This window comes from Fulmarus glacialis, unplaced genomic scaffold (assembly GCF_000690835.1).
Source record: "Fulmarus glacialis isolate BGI_N327 unplaced genomic scaffold, ASM69083v1 scaffold6159, whole genome shotgun sequence".
Taxonomy (NCBI): domain Eukaryota; kingdom Metazoa; phylum Chordata; class Aves; order Procellariiformes; family Procellariidae; genus Fulmarus; species Fulmarus glacialis.
In genome coordinates, this window is record NW_009231295.1 from 11,516 (window position 1) to 28,692 (window position 17,177).

Consider the following 17,177-nt stretch of genomic DNA (forward strand, 5'->3'; position numbering starts at 1 on the left):
TTATTAGAATGCTGGACTATTGCCAAGAGCTAAGTAAATTACAAAATAATTGATATAAATAATTTTTCCCCTAAAAATTTTACAGTTACAGCAAAGATATATTTTAGGAAAAGGCAAGAGTTGAGCGCACATCAAATGTGCTAGGCTCTTCTAAAGAGGAACAAAAAAAGCCATATTCTACAGAGAAAAATTGAATTCAACAAGACACAAACCATTCCTTGCCATGGTGGTGGTGGTCCCATGTTGTGGAATTCCCTCACGTAATCATTGTAGGACTAAAATGAAAGACAGTAATATTAACATTTGTGATGAGCGTTCTTTGGAAGCGCTGAAAGCTGAATATAAAAAGTTCCCCAAAGGTCTGCATGCACCAACTTACCCCATTTAAAAATACATCTCGTCGAACTCCTGAAAATCGTCTGTTGGGAATAAAAATTTGTAGAACTAAATCCAATTTATCCATACAGACAAGTTACCAGGGCATAAAATGAATAACATGAACACACCTTACCTGTCTACTTCGGGATATCTGGGATCCTTTATATACCCTGTTCGAACATCAAGCAGTATTAATTCAATTTACCATCTCACGATAACAGTCTTAAAAAATATACTCATTAGAAAATGTCCTTTCATTTTGTGCCAGCTATAAAGTTGTGTCTACCTGCCATTACCCTCACTTTCAAAATAACTCTCAAAAACTTACAACTTCTTGTAGACAGTACAGAAAAATAGTATAGTGCAGTAACAAAAAAATGATACAGATATACCCATAGGAACTTGCACACAGCACAAACAAATATGCAAGAAGGTATCTGTGCAAATAAAGACTTGAATTATAGTCAAATTGGGAATGCCCGCAAGTTTGAACGGCACTGTCCCTTGGCAGTCAGCATATGGCTGTTACTACTTATTAACCGTGTATTCAGCAGAATGTGTTCATCTGGACAACTCTTAAGGCTGATTTCCTAATAGGTTTTGGATACAGTGTTCCATAGAAAATTAACAACAACCTAAAAAACATCTGGAAAAGCCCCACAGGGCAAAGAATTGTTACAGCTTCAGTAAATCCCAGGAAGTAAACTTTAAAGAGCTCAGTAAAAAATGATGCAAACCACCAGGCATGCTTATGCTAATAAAATAATGCTTCCCAGCTTCATTATTTTAAAAAGTTTTGTTCTGTACTCTAAACAATGGTCTTGGAAAGCCAGGGAGCAGCAACAACTCTCTTTTTGCATCAAAGAATACAGGCTTTGCAGTCAAGCTGGACAGATAAAGGAAGGTTCTTAAGAAAGATTTTGAAATCTACTACTGAAATAACGGAATACGTATTTCTAATAGCAGTGCAGCAAGATTCAGTAGATTAAAAGTGACAATTTCTTAATAATTGCTTTCTGAAGAAAAAAAAAAAATCTGCAATAGTACCAGTACCAATGCAGCTGCATTACTGCTGCAAACATTTCTTTGTGGAGAACAACAAAATTCCTTTCCCAAACTCATTATTAGACCCTCTTGTAAAATGCAGTGAAACTTCCCCTCCCTTCCTCATGTCAAGCTTGTAAAAAAATTTTCTCTGAAAACATAACCAAATGTCTACCGTCATTTCTAAACACAGGCTGCTAGTCAGGTAATCGCAGCTGACTCTCCCAGTTGAAAATTTCTGATAAATGTTTTAATTTGACGATCAATGCACTGACAAGTAGGTCAAACCAATTCTTGTGCCCATCAGGCATTTCAACTCCTCGTATTAGCAAAGCGCTTGAGAGGATCATTCACAACAATGTACACAATTCTGAGGCTCTTAAAACAGCTCAACCTAGATTAACTCAGCTCGCTCTCTCAAACCAGTGAAACAGTGTCACTGACTTCTGCTAGAGGTGGGTTAAACCAGCAGGCAGCACTTGGGACATTTTTATATCCCAGTCATATCAATATTTTACTTTTGAACTAAATGAGGATACACTAAAAGAGAAAACACTTGTGAATTGGTGCACACAAATCTTCATAGTAAGATATTAACCTGGTCTTTGGTGAAACTCAGGGGGATAGTCAATCCTTGGTTTCTTTCTGCTGTTATGAATATCATAATCTTCTGGTCGACGCCTACACAAATTAGATATCAGAGATTAAACAAGGTTGCTTGGAGCATTCGTCACAGCAGAATACCTCACAGGAATAGCTTGAGCTGCCCAGGATCTCAATTTAATCATTCTGAATTCCATCTGCTTCAAAATGTTCTACAGCTTTAAATTTGAACTCAAATAATCAGGAACAACAGACTGATTAAATACTCTCCACTTTCTGGCTACAGGAGCTTTGGTAGTTAAGGAAGGAACTCTACCCAACTGTACCTTCGTACCAAATAAAGGGTAACAAATTTGTCTAAAACAAACTCAGATTTAGGCTTTAACATTACACTTTCCACATTACATTTTGAAACAACCTATTGGATAACAAAAGAATTTACAGAACTAAATACAGTGAAAATAGATGGCAAAACATATCATTACAGTCAGAAGACATGGACATTGCTGTATTTGCTAGCTATGGGGTAAAGAATTCTATAAAAGGTCTATTTCCATAACATTCATAAATAAAACTGTGCATGCTTTGTGAATTTGCTTCTTTCACTGTAGCTTTTCTAACTGGGTAGGCCAATGATATTATTTCCAACAATTTCTGTTCTAAGCAATTTACCAGCAATGCATCGGTGCCTTTTACAGAAACTTTAAGAATGCTTAAGTTTCCTAATAATTAAAATAATCGGGGCTCCTTTCTATACAAACAGCTTTTTTTATGTAAGAGATGTTATCTTCAAGAACTTCGCTCTCAGGGAGGAAGTTTGATTATAAAACAGTTACATTCCAATCGCTGTTATGTTTAATAAAGAACTGAAAACTGGCTGCTAATTTTGCTCCATCAAGGTACATCAACATTAATGGGAGACTCCAACGCTAACATAACAGTGTTTCTAAACACAAAGCAGCTACAAATCCATTCCCTTCCCCCCCACCCCAGCAACATAATTCCTTATGACAAGACAAGAAATTAACACTTTCTTAAATCGCTTAATTGCTGTGCAACTTGCTCACTGAGTAACAAGCTCATGTAGCTTTTAGTTTTATAAAGAGTCATTTCTCCTCCCCCTTCCCAACTTCAGTCTTTAAAGCCCACCATACCCAGTTACTAAGCTTTTTAAAATGAAAGCAGATTCTTTACTATGAGCAAAAAGCCCAAAAACCAAAGCAGTTGCATCTACAGCAAAATCAGATCAAGGAAAATAAAAGCTGGTGTAAAGAATAAACATACCGCTTTCTTGTAGTTTTGAGAGTGCATTTACGACCGGTATAAAATATGATAGAAACAGTTCATATAGTAGTCCAACTACTGACTTTAAGCTGTAAGCCACATACATAAATGGAGGCCCTGGCAGGCTTGAGAAGGTGTGGTGGTGTTATATGTATAGTTTGCAGTCCATTGCAAAACCTTCACTTGTATATACTTTATTGCACTGGAAACCTCTTAGCTTAACTTCAAAAGCCATCTTGGTGTTCAGTCCTTTAAAGCCAAAAATAGGGGGGCGCTGCCAGGTTTCCTCCTACCTACTCGTTACAGTGTCCTTTTTTTAAGCTCAAGGAAATGGGGACTCTTGTTGGGTATCTGTACCTACCACAGGATGTTTCCACAGAGGAAACTTAACCAAAGGTTTCAGCCCAAACCATACATCAGTCTGTATGCAAAGTGGCTACACGGGGAAAAGGTGTTTGGCAGAAGGGCTAATCTCAGTTCTTTGCAAAGACTTCTCCAATTCTGTAACAAGTTATACCCCCTTTTTTCTGGAAAATGATGTTAAGTTCATATAGCAGTGATCAATAACCATGTCGATCCTCTAAAAATACTTTAAGTCCACAGGTACTGCCAGCATCTGGAAAGGTTGTATATACAGACACAGCAACAGCCATTCTTTTTGGTTTGTTGCCGGGTCTCCAAGGGCCACTTGATCCCTTTTGGAAAGAACCTACTGTTTTCAGAAGCTCAGCAAGATGTGTGAATTCAGTGGTTACATGTTAGAGAATATTTGGCAATGGGGTTAACACATCACGGTGACACAATTTGAAACAGTCCCAATAATGCTCCTCTTGAATATCAAAATAACTTAAATATTTTATCCTCAAAATGAGGCGGCATCTTCTGCAAAATTCTAAGTGATCCTTATAAAAGTCCCATATTTGATAAGGTTTATCCAGAGACACACCTGAAAGAAAAGGCTTTTACAAGATATTAACACATTTTTGGCATATAAATATTTCCTTCTCTCCATCTAGCCTGCTCATAATCAAGCCAAGCTTACCTACAGCTAGCATTACACGTTGCGTTATCTCAATAAATGATCTAGTCTAAACTAGACAGCACTTTAAGAGCTTTTTTTCTGCAAAAGCAAAGATCCCCATTTTCCTCTTGAAAAATGACAGACCGGGGAACCATGCGAAATCCTCAATGAAGCCACAAACTTGTCCATGCAGCTTGATTTGAGGATTTTCTCTCTTCTTTATCGCAGGGAAAGCTTTGACGAATCATATTCCTCCATCACGTTATTCTGATACATGTGCCTATTATCAGTCCAAAGAACGTTTCTAACCTTCCCACGTCCCGAACGGGGTCTCGACGGGATGGGCGTCCTCTTGATCGGGGTTGTGAGTGCATTCTTCTCTTGTGCCTCATTTTATGAATGACTTGATACAAGTCAATACTTTCATCAGGAGGGAAGAGAAGACAAAGTTGGGTTCCACATTCCGGCTCAATTTCCTAGAATTAGTTAGAAGTTCAGTAGTGGTTTATAAACTGAAAAAATGAAACTCTCTCCAAATATACTGACAACATACATTAAAAAAAAAAAAAAAAAAAAGACACTTCAAAGAGATTTCAGTATCACTTGAGACAGAGCAAAATTCACTTACATTACCTTTCACTCTTTAGGCACTACTTAGAATTTTCATAAACTAGTCCAACACTTGGGGCAACCATATCTTCCCATGAGACATACAGGCCACATCACTGTTTTGCTACAAAATCAGAGGACTGTTTTTCATCACAAAGAAAATGATCACCTATTACAGAGAGAAAAGTGACACACGTAGGAAAAAAAATCCATCCCAGCTTCACATATAAAGCCATGGCCTGACGAAGTTGACTATTACCACTCAAAAGTGAGGTCTTCAGTGTATGATAGACAGGTCCATGAAAATACCAGCTCAATGCTTGACAGCGGTCAAAACAAGCAAATCGTGTGTTCAGGATTATTAGGAAAGGAACATAGAATGAGAATGTCATTATACCACATTGGAAGTCCATGTTCCACCCACACCTTAAATACTGGCTGGAGTTCTGACCCCTTCATCTCAAAAAACAGGGGGACAGTAGAAATGGAAAAGCTTCAAAGCAAGGCACCAAGGATAACTGAATGAATGCAACAATTCCTACATGCAATGACTGAGCAGGTCAGGTTCCAGCCTAGAATAAAAAGAGGAATATGTGGGGTATGGGGGACAAAGTAGATAGAATTGGAGTGTCCGACACCACGAATTGTTTGGAAGACAGAGGGACAGAGATCAATTTGTTGACTCCCTTTTCTGGTACAAGAACTCAGGGCCATCAAATGAAGCTAAGCAGGAGCCGGGTGCAAAACAATCCAAAAAAATGCTTCTTCAACCTGGTGACTAGCAGGCCTGCGGAACGCCTTCCCAAAGGGTGTCGTAAATGCAAGAAGCTCAGTGTACATGTCCTCAGAAGAGAGATCCGTTCAGGGTTACACAAAATGTAAATGGATAAATGACAATCACTTCAGGAAATAACCCGAGTTGAAAAGCAAGGAGAGCAAGCATCAGACAATGCTTGCCCAGCACCTAACAATACAGCAATTTTATGAAAAAAGATGAAATCCATGTCCACACTGCAACTCTATAGTGAAGTGGACAAAATACTAAAAAATTTATTTCCTTGACCATTTAACAGAAACAATGTTAACTGAAATCTTTTTTTTTCTTTTTGTAAGTTCACACTACATTAAAAACAAGACTGAAAATATTGTTTTACTTGCGCTACCCAACAAAGTGAACGTGTCTATGGGCAAAATAACGCACATAGTCTACATTTTCCATACAGTATGGGGACTACGCAACTCCCACCTTGCCCTAAGAAAGCAGAACCCATTATTTTAGTCAAGGCTGGGTGACTTGATGACAGCAGCCACACACCTGCACTCTGATATGTCTGACAAGACGAAGAGCCACCCCAGTTAAAATTTTCTTAGCATATACTCTATAATGGTAGAGTCTATGCCCTAAGCAATACAGCACATAAAATGCAATGCAGAACACAGCTGGAAACACCAGAACTTGTCCTTAAAAACTGATGCTATATAGGTTTGCACACCGTACAATGCAAGGCACATTACATTTCAAATCCAAAATATCACTTAGTTTTGAAGCATCAAACACTGTTTTATCACAAAGATGACAACAGAATTGGCACCGTATTGTTTTCTGTTTCCTTCTTCTGCAACAACATTAGAAATAAGCCGAGTGCCTTTGTCACAGTACTCTACTGCAAGTTAACAACTGATCTAAAAATATGCCAAATCTTCTGTACATACACAGCTGAAAGCAAGCACTAGAAGATGTGGGTTATAGAAAAAAAAAAAATTAACAAACCTGTCCATCGCGTCCAATCTTTACTGGCTTATGTTCGTTCCAAGGATTGGTCAGGTGAGCAGACTTAGTGAACGGCAATTCACGCCTAAATGTGCAAGTGGCATCATTTATAGTTTTGCCTCTGTTTTTTGTAAAGAAAATTTAAAAATGCATACAGCAGGACATTACATACAAAATAATCCTGTTACCCTTTGTGCTGTCAGGTGTCTGAATGAATGTATTAGTACATATTAAGTATTAGTAACTGAAGATTTCACTTTGACTTATTCCAATATTAACTAGTATAGTCCATACCATGACAGCCTATCTTATTAAAGACTTTTTTTTTGGTCTTTGTACAATATCGAGATTGTGCTTGCTTATTATCTCACCATCTGAATATGCTGACCTGTCTCCACGTGAGGTGGTAGCTCATGGTATCTACTGAAATAAATCCCTGAGCATCTGACCTAACTATGAAGCTAGAACCGCTTTGAGCTGGAGGTGGAAGATAGTAACTTCCAGAGGACCTTTCTGACCTAGATTTTTCTCTAATTCAAAGTCTCACCTTCCCTGTATTTAGTCTTTCTGGCAGCCCAAAGTGCTTCTGCAACCATGCAATATATATCACAGGACTGATATAGCTCTTTTTCTTAAGAGAGGTTTAAAACCTTTTCTGTAAGACATACTCAGTTAAATCAATGAACATACTGCTCACGATCTATACATTATGCAAAATATCTGTACTAATTCATATGTTATTTTAGAGCAGTAGCATTTTCTTTGTTCAGTCAGATGCCAAGATGTCAGATGAAGACAGATCTGTCCTTACAGGATTTTCTTCCTTTTATCCACAGCTGTCTATTCAAGTGAGCAGTTGTTTTTATTCAAAGATTTCAGAATACAGTTTTCTGGTTTCAGTGCAAGAGATCAGTGAAGGAACACAATCAAGTGTTAATTGTCTACATAAAAAAAAAAAAAAATATATTTTCTATAGTGCACGTCAGGTACAGACCTGAGTCCCAAACTCAGTAACATGGAGGCATGGATTTGGGGAAATTGGAGGACAGACCTCCGGTTGAATCGAGTTTTCAAAAGGATGCTGTCAGCACTTGAGTAATACACAGAAATGGTATTACGATGCGTCATTACTAAACAGCAACATAAATGAACAATTGTTTACCTGCAAATCCAGTCAATTTTAAAGACACCTCCCAACATTTTTGCATTCATTCCTGCAGGCAGCACCCAGTGTATCGGTGATCCTCCATGATGGGACTCTGAAGACAATCTTGCAAATCCTAGAGGATTTCACATGAATTGTAACAAAGACACAACAGAAAAGCTATTGCGCATAAAACTCACTTTCACTTACCTTAATAGCTCACTTTCCCTTACCTTGGAATTTGCCACTCTCTCTTACAGAAAATATCAAAATAACACTCCTCGCTGATCTAAATGCAGCATTAAGCTTCTTTTCATTCACTGGAAGTGTTGACCATACTCCCTAAAACAAAACAACCCCCACCCCACCACCAAAATATAAGTGTTCATCTCAAGTGATTTAGCTAACAGAAGTATATAGTGCAGATGAGGAAAACAAGACCAAACTAGTGTTCTGGGATAGAACATAATGGAAAGAGAAAGGTATTGCTAAATTCAGTTCCTTCAGAAAATATTTTTAGCCTGCCCCATGATAAAACTTTTAAAACATTGGCTTTTCAATCTTTTTTTGAACACCGCAGATGCATTTAGACCATCTATAAGGTTTCATTTGTAATTATAATGATGGACATATATATGAAAACCTTTGCCTTTAGTATTTTTAATGTATGTTTTAAGTGACTTTGAGAGTTCATGTATTCTGTAATACACAAATTATGAAAAACCAGTAGCATCTACTGAAAGGTGGGCAGGTAGACTTCAGTAACCTTCTTAGTATGACAAATGTGTTGACGATAGCTTGCAGACTTTAAAACTCTTTTAGTGAAAGGCCAGAAACATGAAAGACACCAGACCAACATTTTAAATTGTCAAGACAAGTCAAAACAGTTTGTTCAGCCTCCCACATCCCCACCTAGTAATTCCTACGTTTTCCCTTTCATAAGCCATTGTGTAGCCATGCGCAATAAAACCCAATCTGTTTTAAGGTACCAAGCCAGCTGAGCTATAGAATACCAGTTTGCTGTATTACTTTTCAGCAAGTTCAGCTCACCAGTCCATTCTCTGGGCAACTCAGAGGAGAAGCTTATGCTGGTTTTATATGTTCAAACTTCAGCGTCAGGATATGATCTAGGATCTACCAAAGAAAATGTTCCTCCCCTTCCTTTTTTACTGAAGATATGTTCTCATGTCCTACTCTGTGCTCAGATTATTGCTTGCCTGATCAGACAATTCATTAGAGCTATCAGAGAACTATTTGGGTTTTTTACTAGCTTTCAGTCAGATGTATATTGCTTCAGGCTGCTTGTGAAGCCCTTCTGTGAACTAGAACAACTTACTGCATTGGCACCACAAAAGCCAGTATCATCATGGAAATGCAGTGGCAAAGCACTGATGCCTATACACTGAGAGACAAAGCATCCACTCCAAGAAGTTTAGGAACAAGGATACTGTTGCCCCAAGTGTGGACGGGGCACAGAAAGGATATATTCCTCTAAAAAGCTAAAGCAAACACCAGTCAGAATAGTGTTCACCGCACAGATCAAACCCAAAGCTGATGGGGGGAGCCAAACCTGCCCAGGAATTTTAAGGTTCATTTAATTGTTTTAATGCTATTCTATTTTAGAAAATCTTCATTAACAGAATCACGTACTCTGTGTATACTGTGTAACAGCAAATCAGCTATTTTCTCTGTAAGATGTTCCAAATAACACATGCAAATACAAAACCACCAGAGTGGCCCAGTGCCATTCCTCAGCAGCTGAAGTCCAGTGCAGTGGAATCCCTCCCAAAGAACTCCCTTACATTAGCACTGCCAGGCATACATTTCTGCAATAAGGCTTCAGATCCCCGAATCAACTGAAAAAAATTACTTTTATAGCATTAGATGAAAGCCCAAACAACCTTCTGAACCTCCTCACAGTACAGCGATATGAACACAGGTGCTGATGAAAGGGAGAAAATACCATCACAGCATTCCCAATGGAGGCTGGCTTAGGACGTTATCAAACAGACCTTGAGGCCCCTTTTTAACCCTACTCTTATCAAGATAAATGACTGATGGTCTAGAAACTTTTCTAGGTTACAGCAGAAGCAGAATAGCTACCCTTGAAGAACCAAGGAGCAGTAGCTTTCATCCTTGCCTCTACCAAGATCTGAGTGATGGAGAAAAGAATGCATCTATCTATACGCTTTTCTATAGAAAGGTGGGCATGTTTGAAAATAGACAAAATGATCAGTTTGAAGAAAATTCAACATACCTTTGCTTTAGCAAGTGATACGTTTTCATGGTTATTACTCTTGATGAGAAAGAATCTTGCATCTTGGAGAATGTATTTAAGTTTACTTGTTTGGTCTGAAAAAACAAAGTGTCAAATAAGCTGAACTGTAAATATTTACAGTTGTCAAAAACGTTGCTCTGAGTGTAGATAGTTGTTTGTTTCCTTCAAAATACACTGTATCCCACCCAGTTCCTACCTATGTATTATCACAGTCAACCACCCAACTTGAAACTTGAAGTCTAAGCTGTAGAGCACAAAATGCCAGGGAAAACCAAATTAAAACGAAAACTTAGATATTCAGGTAAAGAAAAAATAAAATAAAATCAGCATGATTCAGTGATGTTCCGATATACAGGACTTATTTCCTTGCTTAAGAATCTTTGGATAAATACTGGGAAACATTCGTAACAGCACAAATTGTCCAATAGAGAACACTGAAATGTTCCTCTTTTCAGATGTAAGCACTTCATTTTTTGCTTTGCCGCCTCTGCAAGGAGCAAAGCAACTGAACTTTTTGCATATCGCTCTCAACACATGCAAAAATAGCTCAAGATTCACTTGTTATGCTCAGAACAATTATGCGCTCAAACTGATTTATATCGGAACATTACTACTCACAGGTAATTTAATGAACAGAGACAATGGCTTGCTATGGGGCATGCATTAAAAATTCAAATTTAAATGATACCTTTTTGGACAGCACGAACGGAAGATGATAATTTCTCATGCTTCTTTTCTGAACCTGTGTTTAGCCAAAGTACATTTGTTCAGATTGAGCCTTAATAGAGATAATATACAATTTCTACAGCCTTGTCACATACAATTTTCATTCATGACAAATTATGCTTTCTGGCGCGCACCCACACACACAAAAAATACTATTCAATGTGCACGAGTGTTTTGTTTTGGTTTTTTTTGGTTTTGTTTTTGGGTTGTTTGGTTTGGGTTTGTTTTTTTAAAATAGTATTTGAACAATTTCCTACTCAGAAAACTAGTCACTGAATCATCATCTTCCAAGTTTAAAAAAAAAAGTGAAAATTCCACTTAAGCAACAGAATAGCATTAAAGTAACAAGAAAGCCTACTTCCCCCCAAAGGTATCCACACACAACATGCCAGAAGTCAATACCAAATTATACAAAGCTACATACCCCATAAAACTCTACAGCCTGTTACATTTATTTTAGATTACACATTAAGATTTGATGCAAGTCAGGATGACAAGCAATAAAAGGAAAGAATACCTGCATACGATTCTGATGCAGAACTTCCACTTCTGTCAAAAACAATCGGAGAGATACCTCTAGCTCTCTTCCTCTCCTTCTTTTTCTCATCTAAAAAAATCCCATAACAAATAAAAGCAGTATTTTAAACATGAAGTGGCAGGCAAAACTGAGATAAAAAGTACTGAGACAGGAAAATAACATCTGTAACAGTGAAGTTAGCATTTGGTTGCACGTGAAAATTTCGGTTGCTGCCCCAAAACTATCACGCACAAAAGAAACAAATGCTAATTACTCAAGCTTTTCATTCACAAAAGGAAGGCAAATGCCACAAACCTAGTAATTCTGTGCAAAGTTTAGAGACAGAATTTATCTCCTAGGTGTTTTATTAAAGGTGGTTTAGCTCTTCTCTCCACCCTTCAGCCAAATTTGCAACACAGAGCACAAACTGTGCTGCGATAGTGATATGGGCCCATTCGCTCAGAGCTCAACGAAATGTGAAGAGGTATGAAAACAAAACACTGTGGCACACAGGCAATTATTTCCACTCTTAAAAGTGTTACGTTATACTACGGAGCTTTTTAGAACAGTAATTACAGCTTCATTTGTCTTTAGGTTACACCTTTCTGTTCTCTAATTCCAAACAGCAGAGCTGAGCCAAAAAAGGCATTATGTTAAGCAGGATGACCACCTATGGAGACTTCAGTCAAGGAAGATACACGAGAGGAATCTTAACAGGATTGCAAGCTGCTGTCTTAAAAAAAACAAAACAAAAAAAACCCACACAAAGAAAAAACCAGCCAAAATCGAAAGTATTTATGTCATTAACACTTCACATCTGTAAGTTAGGACCAGTTATAATATACAACTGTGAAGCATTTGTTTCTAGTTTCTGCTTAAAACACTTATCTCTTTCTATGTTTGCCCTAACAGCTAATCATTTCAACTTAGGTTTAGATTTCCTATGCTAAAGGCAGCCACTATTTAAGATTTAACTATCCTTCCCTGGGGAGATGGTGCTTTTACTACACCAGTCTACCTGGTCACACATCTAGATGAATACACCACCAACATAAAGTGAATCGTATGGGAAACTAAGCCATTAGATACCTAAGAAAATACTAATTCTAATGTTTCAAAGCATTGAACAGCAAGGCCAAAGCAATCAACAACAGCACGGTAATCCTGATATCCATAAGTTTTGGTGTAAGGAAATACCACTTTCCAGTACACTTTTTCCTTGCCTATGGTATTTCATAATTAACATCTTACTGACTTGTGCTACTAAGGCTTACTTTTGACATAGCTGGGAAGTGGTTATTTTTAAAAGCAGCCAAACTTTCAAAGGCAAGGTATTTCAGATCAGCATGATAGATGTTACCTACCTGATGCATCTGAACCAGTCCCAGATCTGACTGACCCATCTGTGAAAGAGGCAGATTCAGAATCAGAATCGCTGGCTTCACTTCGTGTGTCATAGTCATTTCCTTCCTTCTGATCTCTCTCATCCTGTTCATACTCTTCTTCATCCTCCTCCCCATCTTCTTCCACCTCTTCGTCCTCCTCCCCTTCATCATCTTCCTCTTCTTCCATTCCTTCCTCCTCATTTTCTGTATTGCCTTGTTCAGAGGAACCACTACTGCCAGTCTCGTGATCTGAACAATATTCCTCAGAGTTCACCTCTTCTTTAGAAGAATGGCTGGATCTGCTTGGTCTTCTATCCACATCATGCCTGATTCTCTGATGTTTAAAGAAAAAATGAATCAGCAGTCATATTACATTGTCAGGATGCACACACAGTCCTAAGAGAATGTGCCTTATAAAGGTCTCATGTAATTGCTTTATTTATAAGGCAGCAAGAATATTTAATACCTCTGAACCATCTGGTGTAGAAGACTTGGCCCTTCTGTCAATATCCCTCTTCCTCATGCAAGTTTTTTCTGGTTGTCCTTTATAAGGTTCCCTCGAACTGCTCGACATGCGCATCTTTCGATCACCATCTGGGCGCTTGTTTCTATCAGACCTCTGATACTCCTCATTCTTGTATTCTGATACTGGTTTTCCTTTCGTACTCACTATTCTCTTGTTATTGCTAACTGATGAACTAGGAGGCTTTGGCATCATCTGCCTAGATGAATGCACAGAAGGTTTCTGTCTCTTGCTTTCAGCGTTTTCCATCCTGTCAGTTTTTCTTTTTGATCCTTAAATAGAAAGAGATATCAAGTTCAATGTTATTTTATATATCAAACCAAAAACTGTGCAGAGGCATCTACTTTCTCTTCTTTGGATAATTCCCCTGTTGCAGTCATAGGTAGCATCTTCCAGTTGTAGGCTTTGCAACAACACTCAAAACTGCTTGTTAGGAACAGCTCGTGTTCTAAAAATATGGTTTTTTTACTTTTTTACTTTAAAAGAGCAATCCTTTAGGCTTTGGCAGGTGTTTTCTAAATTTTATACATGGGAATGCTAAATTAAATGCTTATGGGATTTGCCAAATCAAGAACTGAGCTGGAACCAGACTTTGGGACCCCCTTGCTCCATTTCCATTTCACTTCATCGAATCAAAAAGGACAATCATTTTCTAACAGCAAATGAATTCACAACAAGCCAGATTCAGCAATTGCTTTTGAGACAAAAGGAAACCTAGTTAACTGTTTGCTTGGAAGGTCAGGTGAAAAAGCAGATGTCCGTGAAATAATGACTTTTGGAATTCTTTCACTCTTTGAATGAGGTTATAAGAATCACTACTTCAAAGACTTCAACCCTAATAAGAAAGATGTTTTTTACCATTTACGTTCCTGCAGGATATCCACTACCAAAGTCACCTACCCTTTTTCTCACTTTTATCTTGCTCGCTGTCAGGGTTATACAACTCATCATCTTGGTCAGGAGCATCAGTCAAAATGTCATCCAGAACGTTCAGTTCACCATCTGAAAACAAAAAAAAAAAAGTTAAAAACACCTATAAAAAGTCTGGATACGTAAACTACAGTAGTACTAGTATTTACAAACCCAAACATTTCCTTTAAGGTTACAGATCTGCCACAAGGCAAAAACTAATGTCTTCTGGATTTATTTCCACAATTTCAGTTGGAAGGATCAAGCACAGCCAATAAAAGAATGCATCACAGACGCATTTAGGCCTCTGAATAAGGTCCAGGTTGGCTCCACATATCACACAAGCTTTGCAGGAAAGCTGACCTACAAATGAAAGCTTAACAAAAAAGCCTGTACAAAATTTCAGAAAAGGAGACTGAGAGATAGTCTAAGTGCCGTAAGCAAAGAGGAGGGACCTCTCTCCTCAAAATCCTGAAGAACTTGCACCTTAAATTATCTCCCCTCCTGTGCCGCTGTTTTTGTTGTCGTTGCTGTATTAGGAGGGTGAATTTTGTGGTTCACCTACAAGTAGAAAAAACGCAACAGGACAAGTTAACAACAAGAACATAAGCTAGGTCACCCCACTGAAAAAGGGGAAAGTAGGACTGATTTTCTGCATAATTAATTCTGAGCTGCTCCGAAAAAAAATGCTACAACTAATTCACCTTGATTAAAAGGGCATAAGTTTAAGAAAATTCATGCTAGAAGCAGTAAACGACCGCACTTGGTCACACAAATTTTAAAATTTGTCACTGTTTCCGACTCTGTTTCACTTTGCTTGAAACCGAAGGGGATGTATGGTGATTCTGGCAGAAGGAGGATTCACCAGCTTTAAGACAGCAGATCTATATTCCAAGCACTTTAAAAGTAAGAGTGAACTAAGCCTAAGCATGTAAAGGGAAAAAGAATAGAAAAGGTATTAATTTTGGAATCTCATATTTCTTTTCCTAAACGATGGAATTCTTAGCTCTTTCCATTTTATATTACGATGATTGATTCTATTTTCTGTGTTCAGGAAAAAGAAAGCAGAGTGAACTGCAAGGACTCAACTAATTGGCAGTGTCTGTAGAAGATGCATTGTACAATGTTATAAAGCAGCAGATAAGGACTTCTGTACTGGATGAAATCGGGGTAAGGCACCAAACGAAGTCCTCCCGATTTTGGCAACTTGTCTATCTCAAAATCTTGAGCTGCGCCACAAAAGAAGTTTTACAGCTTGATATTAAAAAAAGACATAATCCACACCAGAAAAAAAGTTAGTATTATAATTGTATCTCTACTATATACTACTGATTCTGAAGTCAGCATGTGTGCTAGCTTTTCTGCTGGCATTTCTCCACATTTTCTGTGTTAGGGGAATGCAGAAATGGCCCCTGAACTCCACAATTGCTGTGGCTGATGCAAAGGAAGCAGTGCAGAGAGACCAAGCCTTTCCCTGCCAGTTTACAGTTAGAGGGCATTTAAATATAACACGAAGCTGCATCGTAATTCTCTTGGGAACAGCCCTTCATGATTGTAGATACCTATACATCCACAGCAATATTCTTGCTGTTACTGATGAGATATGTAAGACTCAGATTCATGGCTGTGCAATTGCTAAACATGGGCTGCAATTTCCTGGCTTGCACTCTGCTTCCCCACCGAAGATTAAGCAAGTTCAGAGCACCAGATTTGTTTACTGGAGACTAATGAAGAAGAGGTGCACTAGGATTAGGATATTAAACATATCACCCATCTCAGATCATACATATTGAACCTTAGCTTTGTTTCTGTTTTGGTGAGGCAACAGCATACTTGAGTAAACTACATTTAACCTAGCTACTGCAATAGCATTCAGAGGTGCTAAGAGACTCACGTATCAGCTGGTTCAAAAAGAAATGAGAAGATAAGGAAAATTTAATGGAATAAGCAAGTCTGACACATACCCTCTGATAAATCCCTTCCAGGTTAGGTGGGCCTGATTTATAGTTGGAACCTTGAACAAGTACGCAAAAGACAGGAGCAGGATGAGTTCCCCCCAGCCCCCTTATGTAGATACATCTATCCGATTTATTTAAAAATGAATTTCCAAATTTATTTAGCAGTCTGGTGATGCAAAAAGAGCAGTCTGAACACACAGTTCCCGTCTCTCACTTGCATCAGGTATACTGCTCAATTGATTTCTACAAGATGATTCCACTCAGTGAACTGTCACTGTTAGTGTTCAACCTGATGAGCTAAATTATCTCAGGCAGATCAAGATAAGCATCATGAAAAGCACAAAAAAAAGAAACATAAAAATGGTAGAGGACAGATTTCTTACAGTTCATCACTGCTGAAGGGGGAAGGTCCAAATGAGTCCTTTTCATTACAGACACTCCCAACTGGGCTCTCCCGCAACTCATCTTTTGTTGACTCTGGGGTGTGTTGGATCCTTCCATGAACAAATTTAACTCACCTGAAACAGCAGGAAAGTAACCTGGGGAGGCTGTTTTTCCTCTGCTGGCCATGAGTGTTAGATCTATTCAAGGAAGGGTCCAAGAAAAAATCTCATTTGGCAAACAGAGGAGAGAAAACCAGGCGATTTCAAACTAAAAGGGTATGCAAGATTTATTTCCGCTTTTTTAAAGCAGCAAAAACAGTATTTCTCTTCCAAAAGGAGCATAAAAATAATGTCACATTTACAGTAGAAGTAAGTTCAGTTACAAACAAATGCGCATTAACACCCACTATTCAGTTAGAATCATCCCTTTCATAGGAAAGAAAATTAAAAGCAAATTAAAATACGAAACATAAAAACATTCCTTGTCTGCTACTCATGACTTGACCACTGTCAGTGGTTAAAAAAAAAAGAACAAAAAACCCAAAGAATAAAAAAACTCAAGCTCATCTGGATAAATGATTGTATCAGTATAAATTTATAGATTACAACAGTAAACATTTCAATTTCACTGCTCATCCACGGTG

At 38.1% G+C, this 17,177-nt stretch overlaps 1 protein-coding gene across 2 annotated transcripts in view; it reads right to left on the bottom strand.

Moving 5' to 3' along the window:
- YTHDC1 (YTH domain containing 1) overlaps window positions 1-16,664 on the bottom strand; it is a 19,894-nt gene extending 3,230 nt beyond the window's left edge. For both annotated transcript variants that reach the window (XM_009584513.1, XM_009584515.1), the window contains exons 1-15: window positions 16,534-16,664; window positions 14,184-14,285; window positions 13,227-13,555; window positions 12,740-13,094; window positions 11,376-11,465; window positions 10,821-10,874; window positions 10,112-10,206; window positions 8,088-8,196; window positions 7,873-7,990; window positions 6,711-6,795; window positions 4,640-4,806; window positions 2,021-2,103; window positions 512-548; window positions 380-419; window positions 213-275 (exon numbers count right to left, since the gene is read on the bottom strand). In XM_009584513.1, coding sequence (XP_009582808.1) covers window positions 213-275; window positions 380-419; window positions 512-548; window positions 2,021-2,103; window positions 4,640-4,806; window positions 6,711-6,795; window positions 7,873-7,990; window positions 8,088-8,196; window positions 10,112-10,206; window positions 10,821-10,874; window positions 11,376-11,465; window positions 12,740-13,094; window positions 13,227-13,555; window positions 14,184-14,285; window positions 16,534-16,651 — 1,845 coding nt within the window. In that variant the 5' untranslated portion in view covers window positions 16,652-16,664. The remainder of the gene's footprint in view (window positions 1-212; window positions 276-379; window positions 420-511; window positions 549-2,020; window positions 2,104-4,639; window positions 4,807-6,710; window positions 6,796-7,872; window positions 7,991-8,087; window positions 8,197-10,111; window positions 10,207-10,820; window positions 10,875-11,375; window positions 11,466-12,739; window positions 13,095-13,226; window positions 13,556-14,183; window positions 14,286-16,533) is intronic.
- Between the last annotated feature and the right edge of the window lie 513 nt (window positions 16,665-17,177).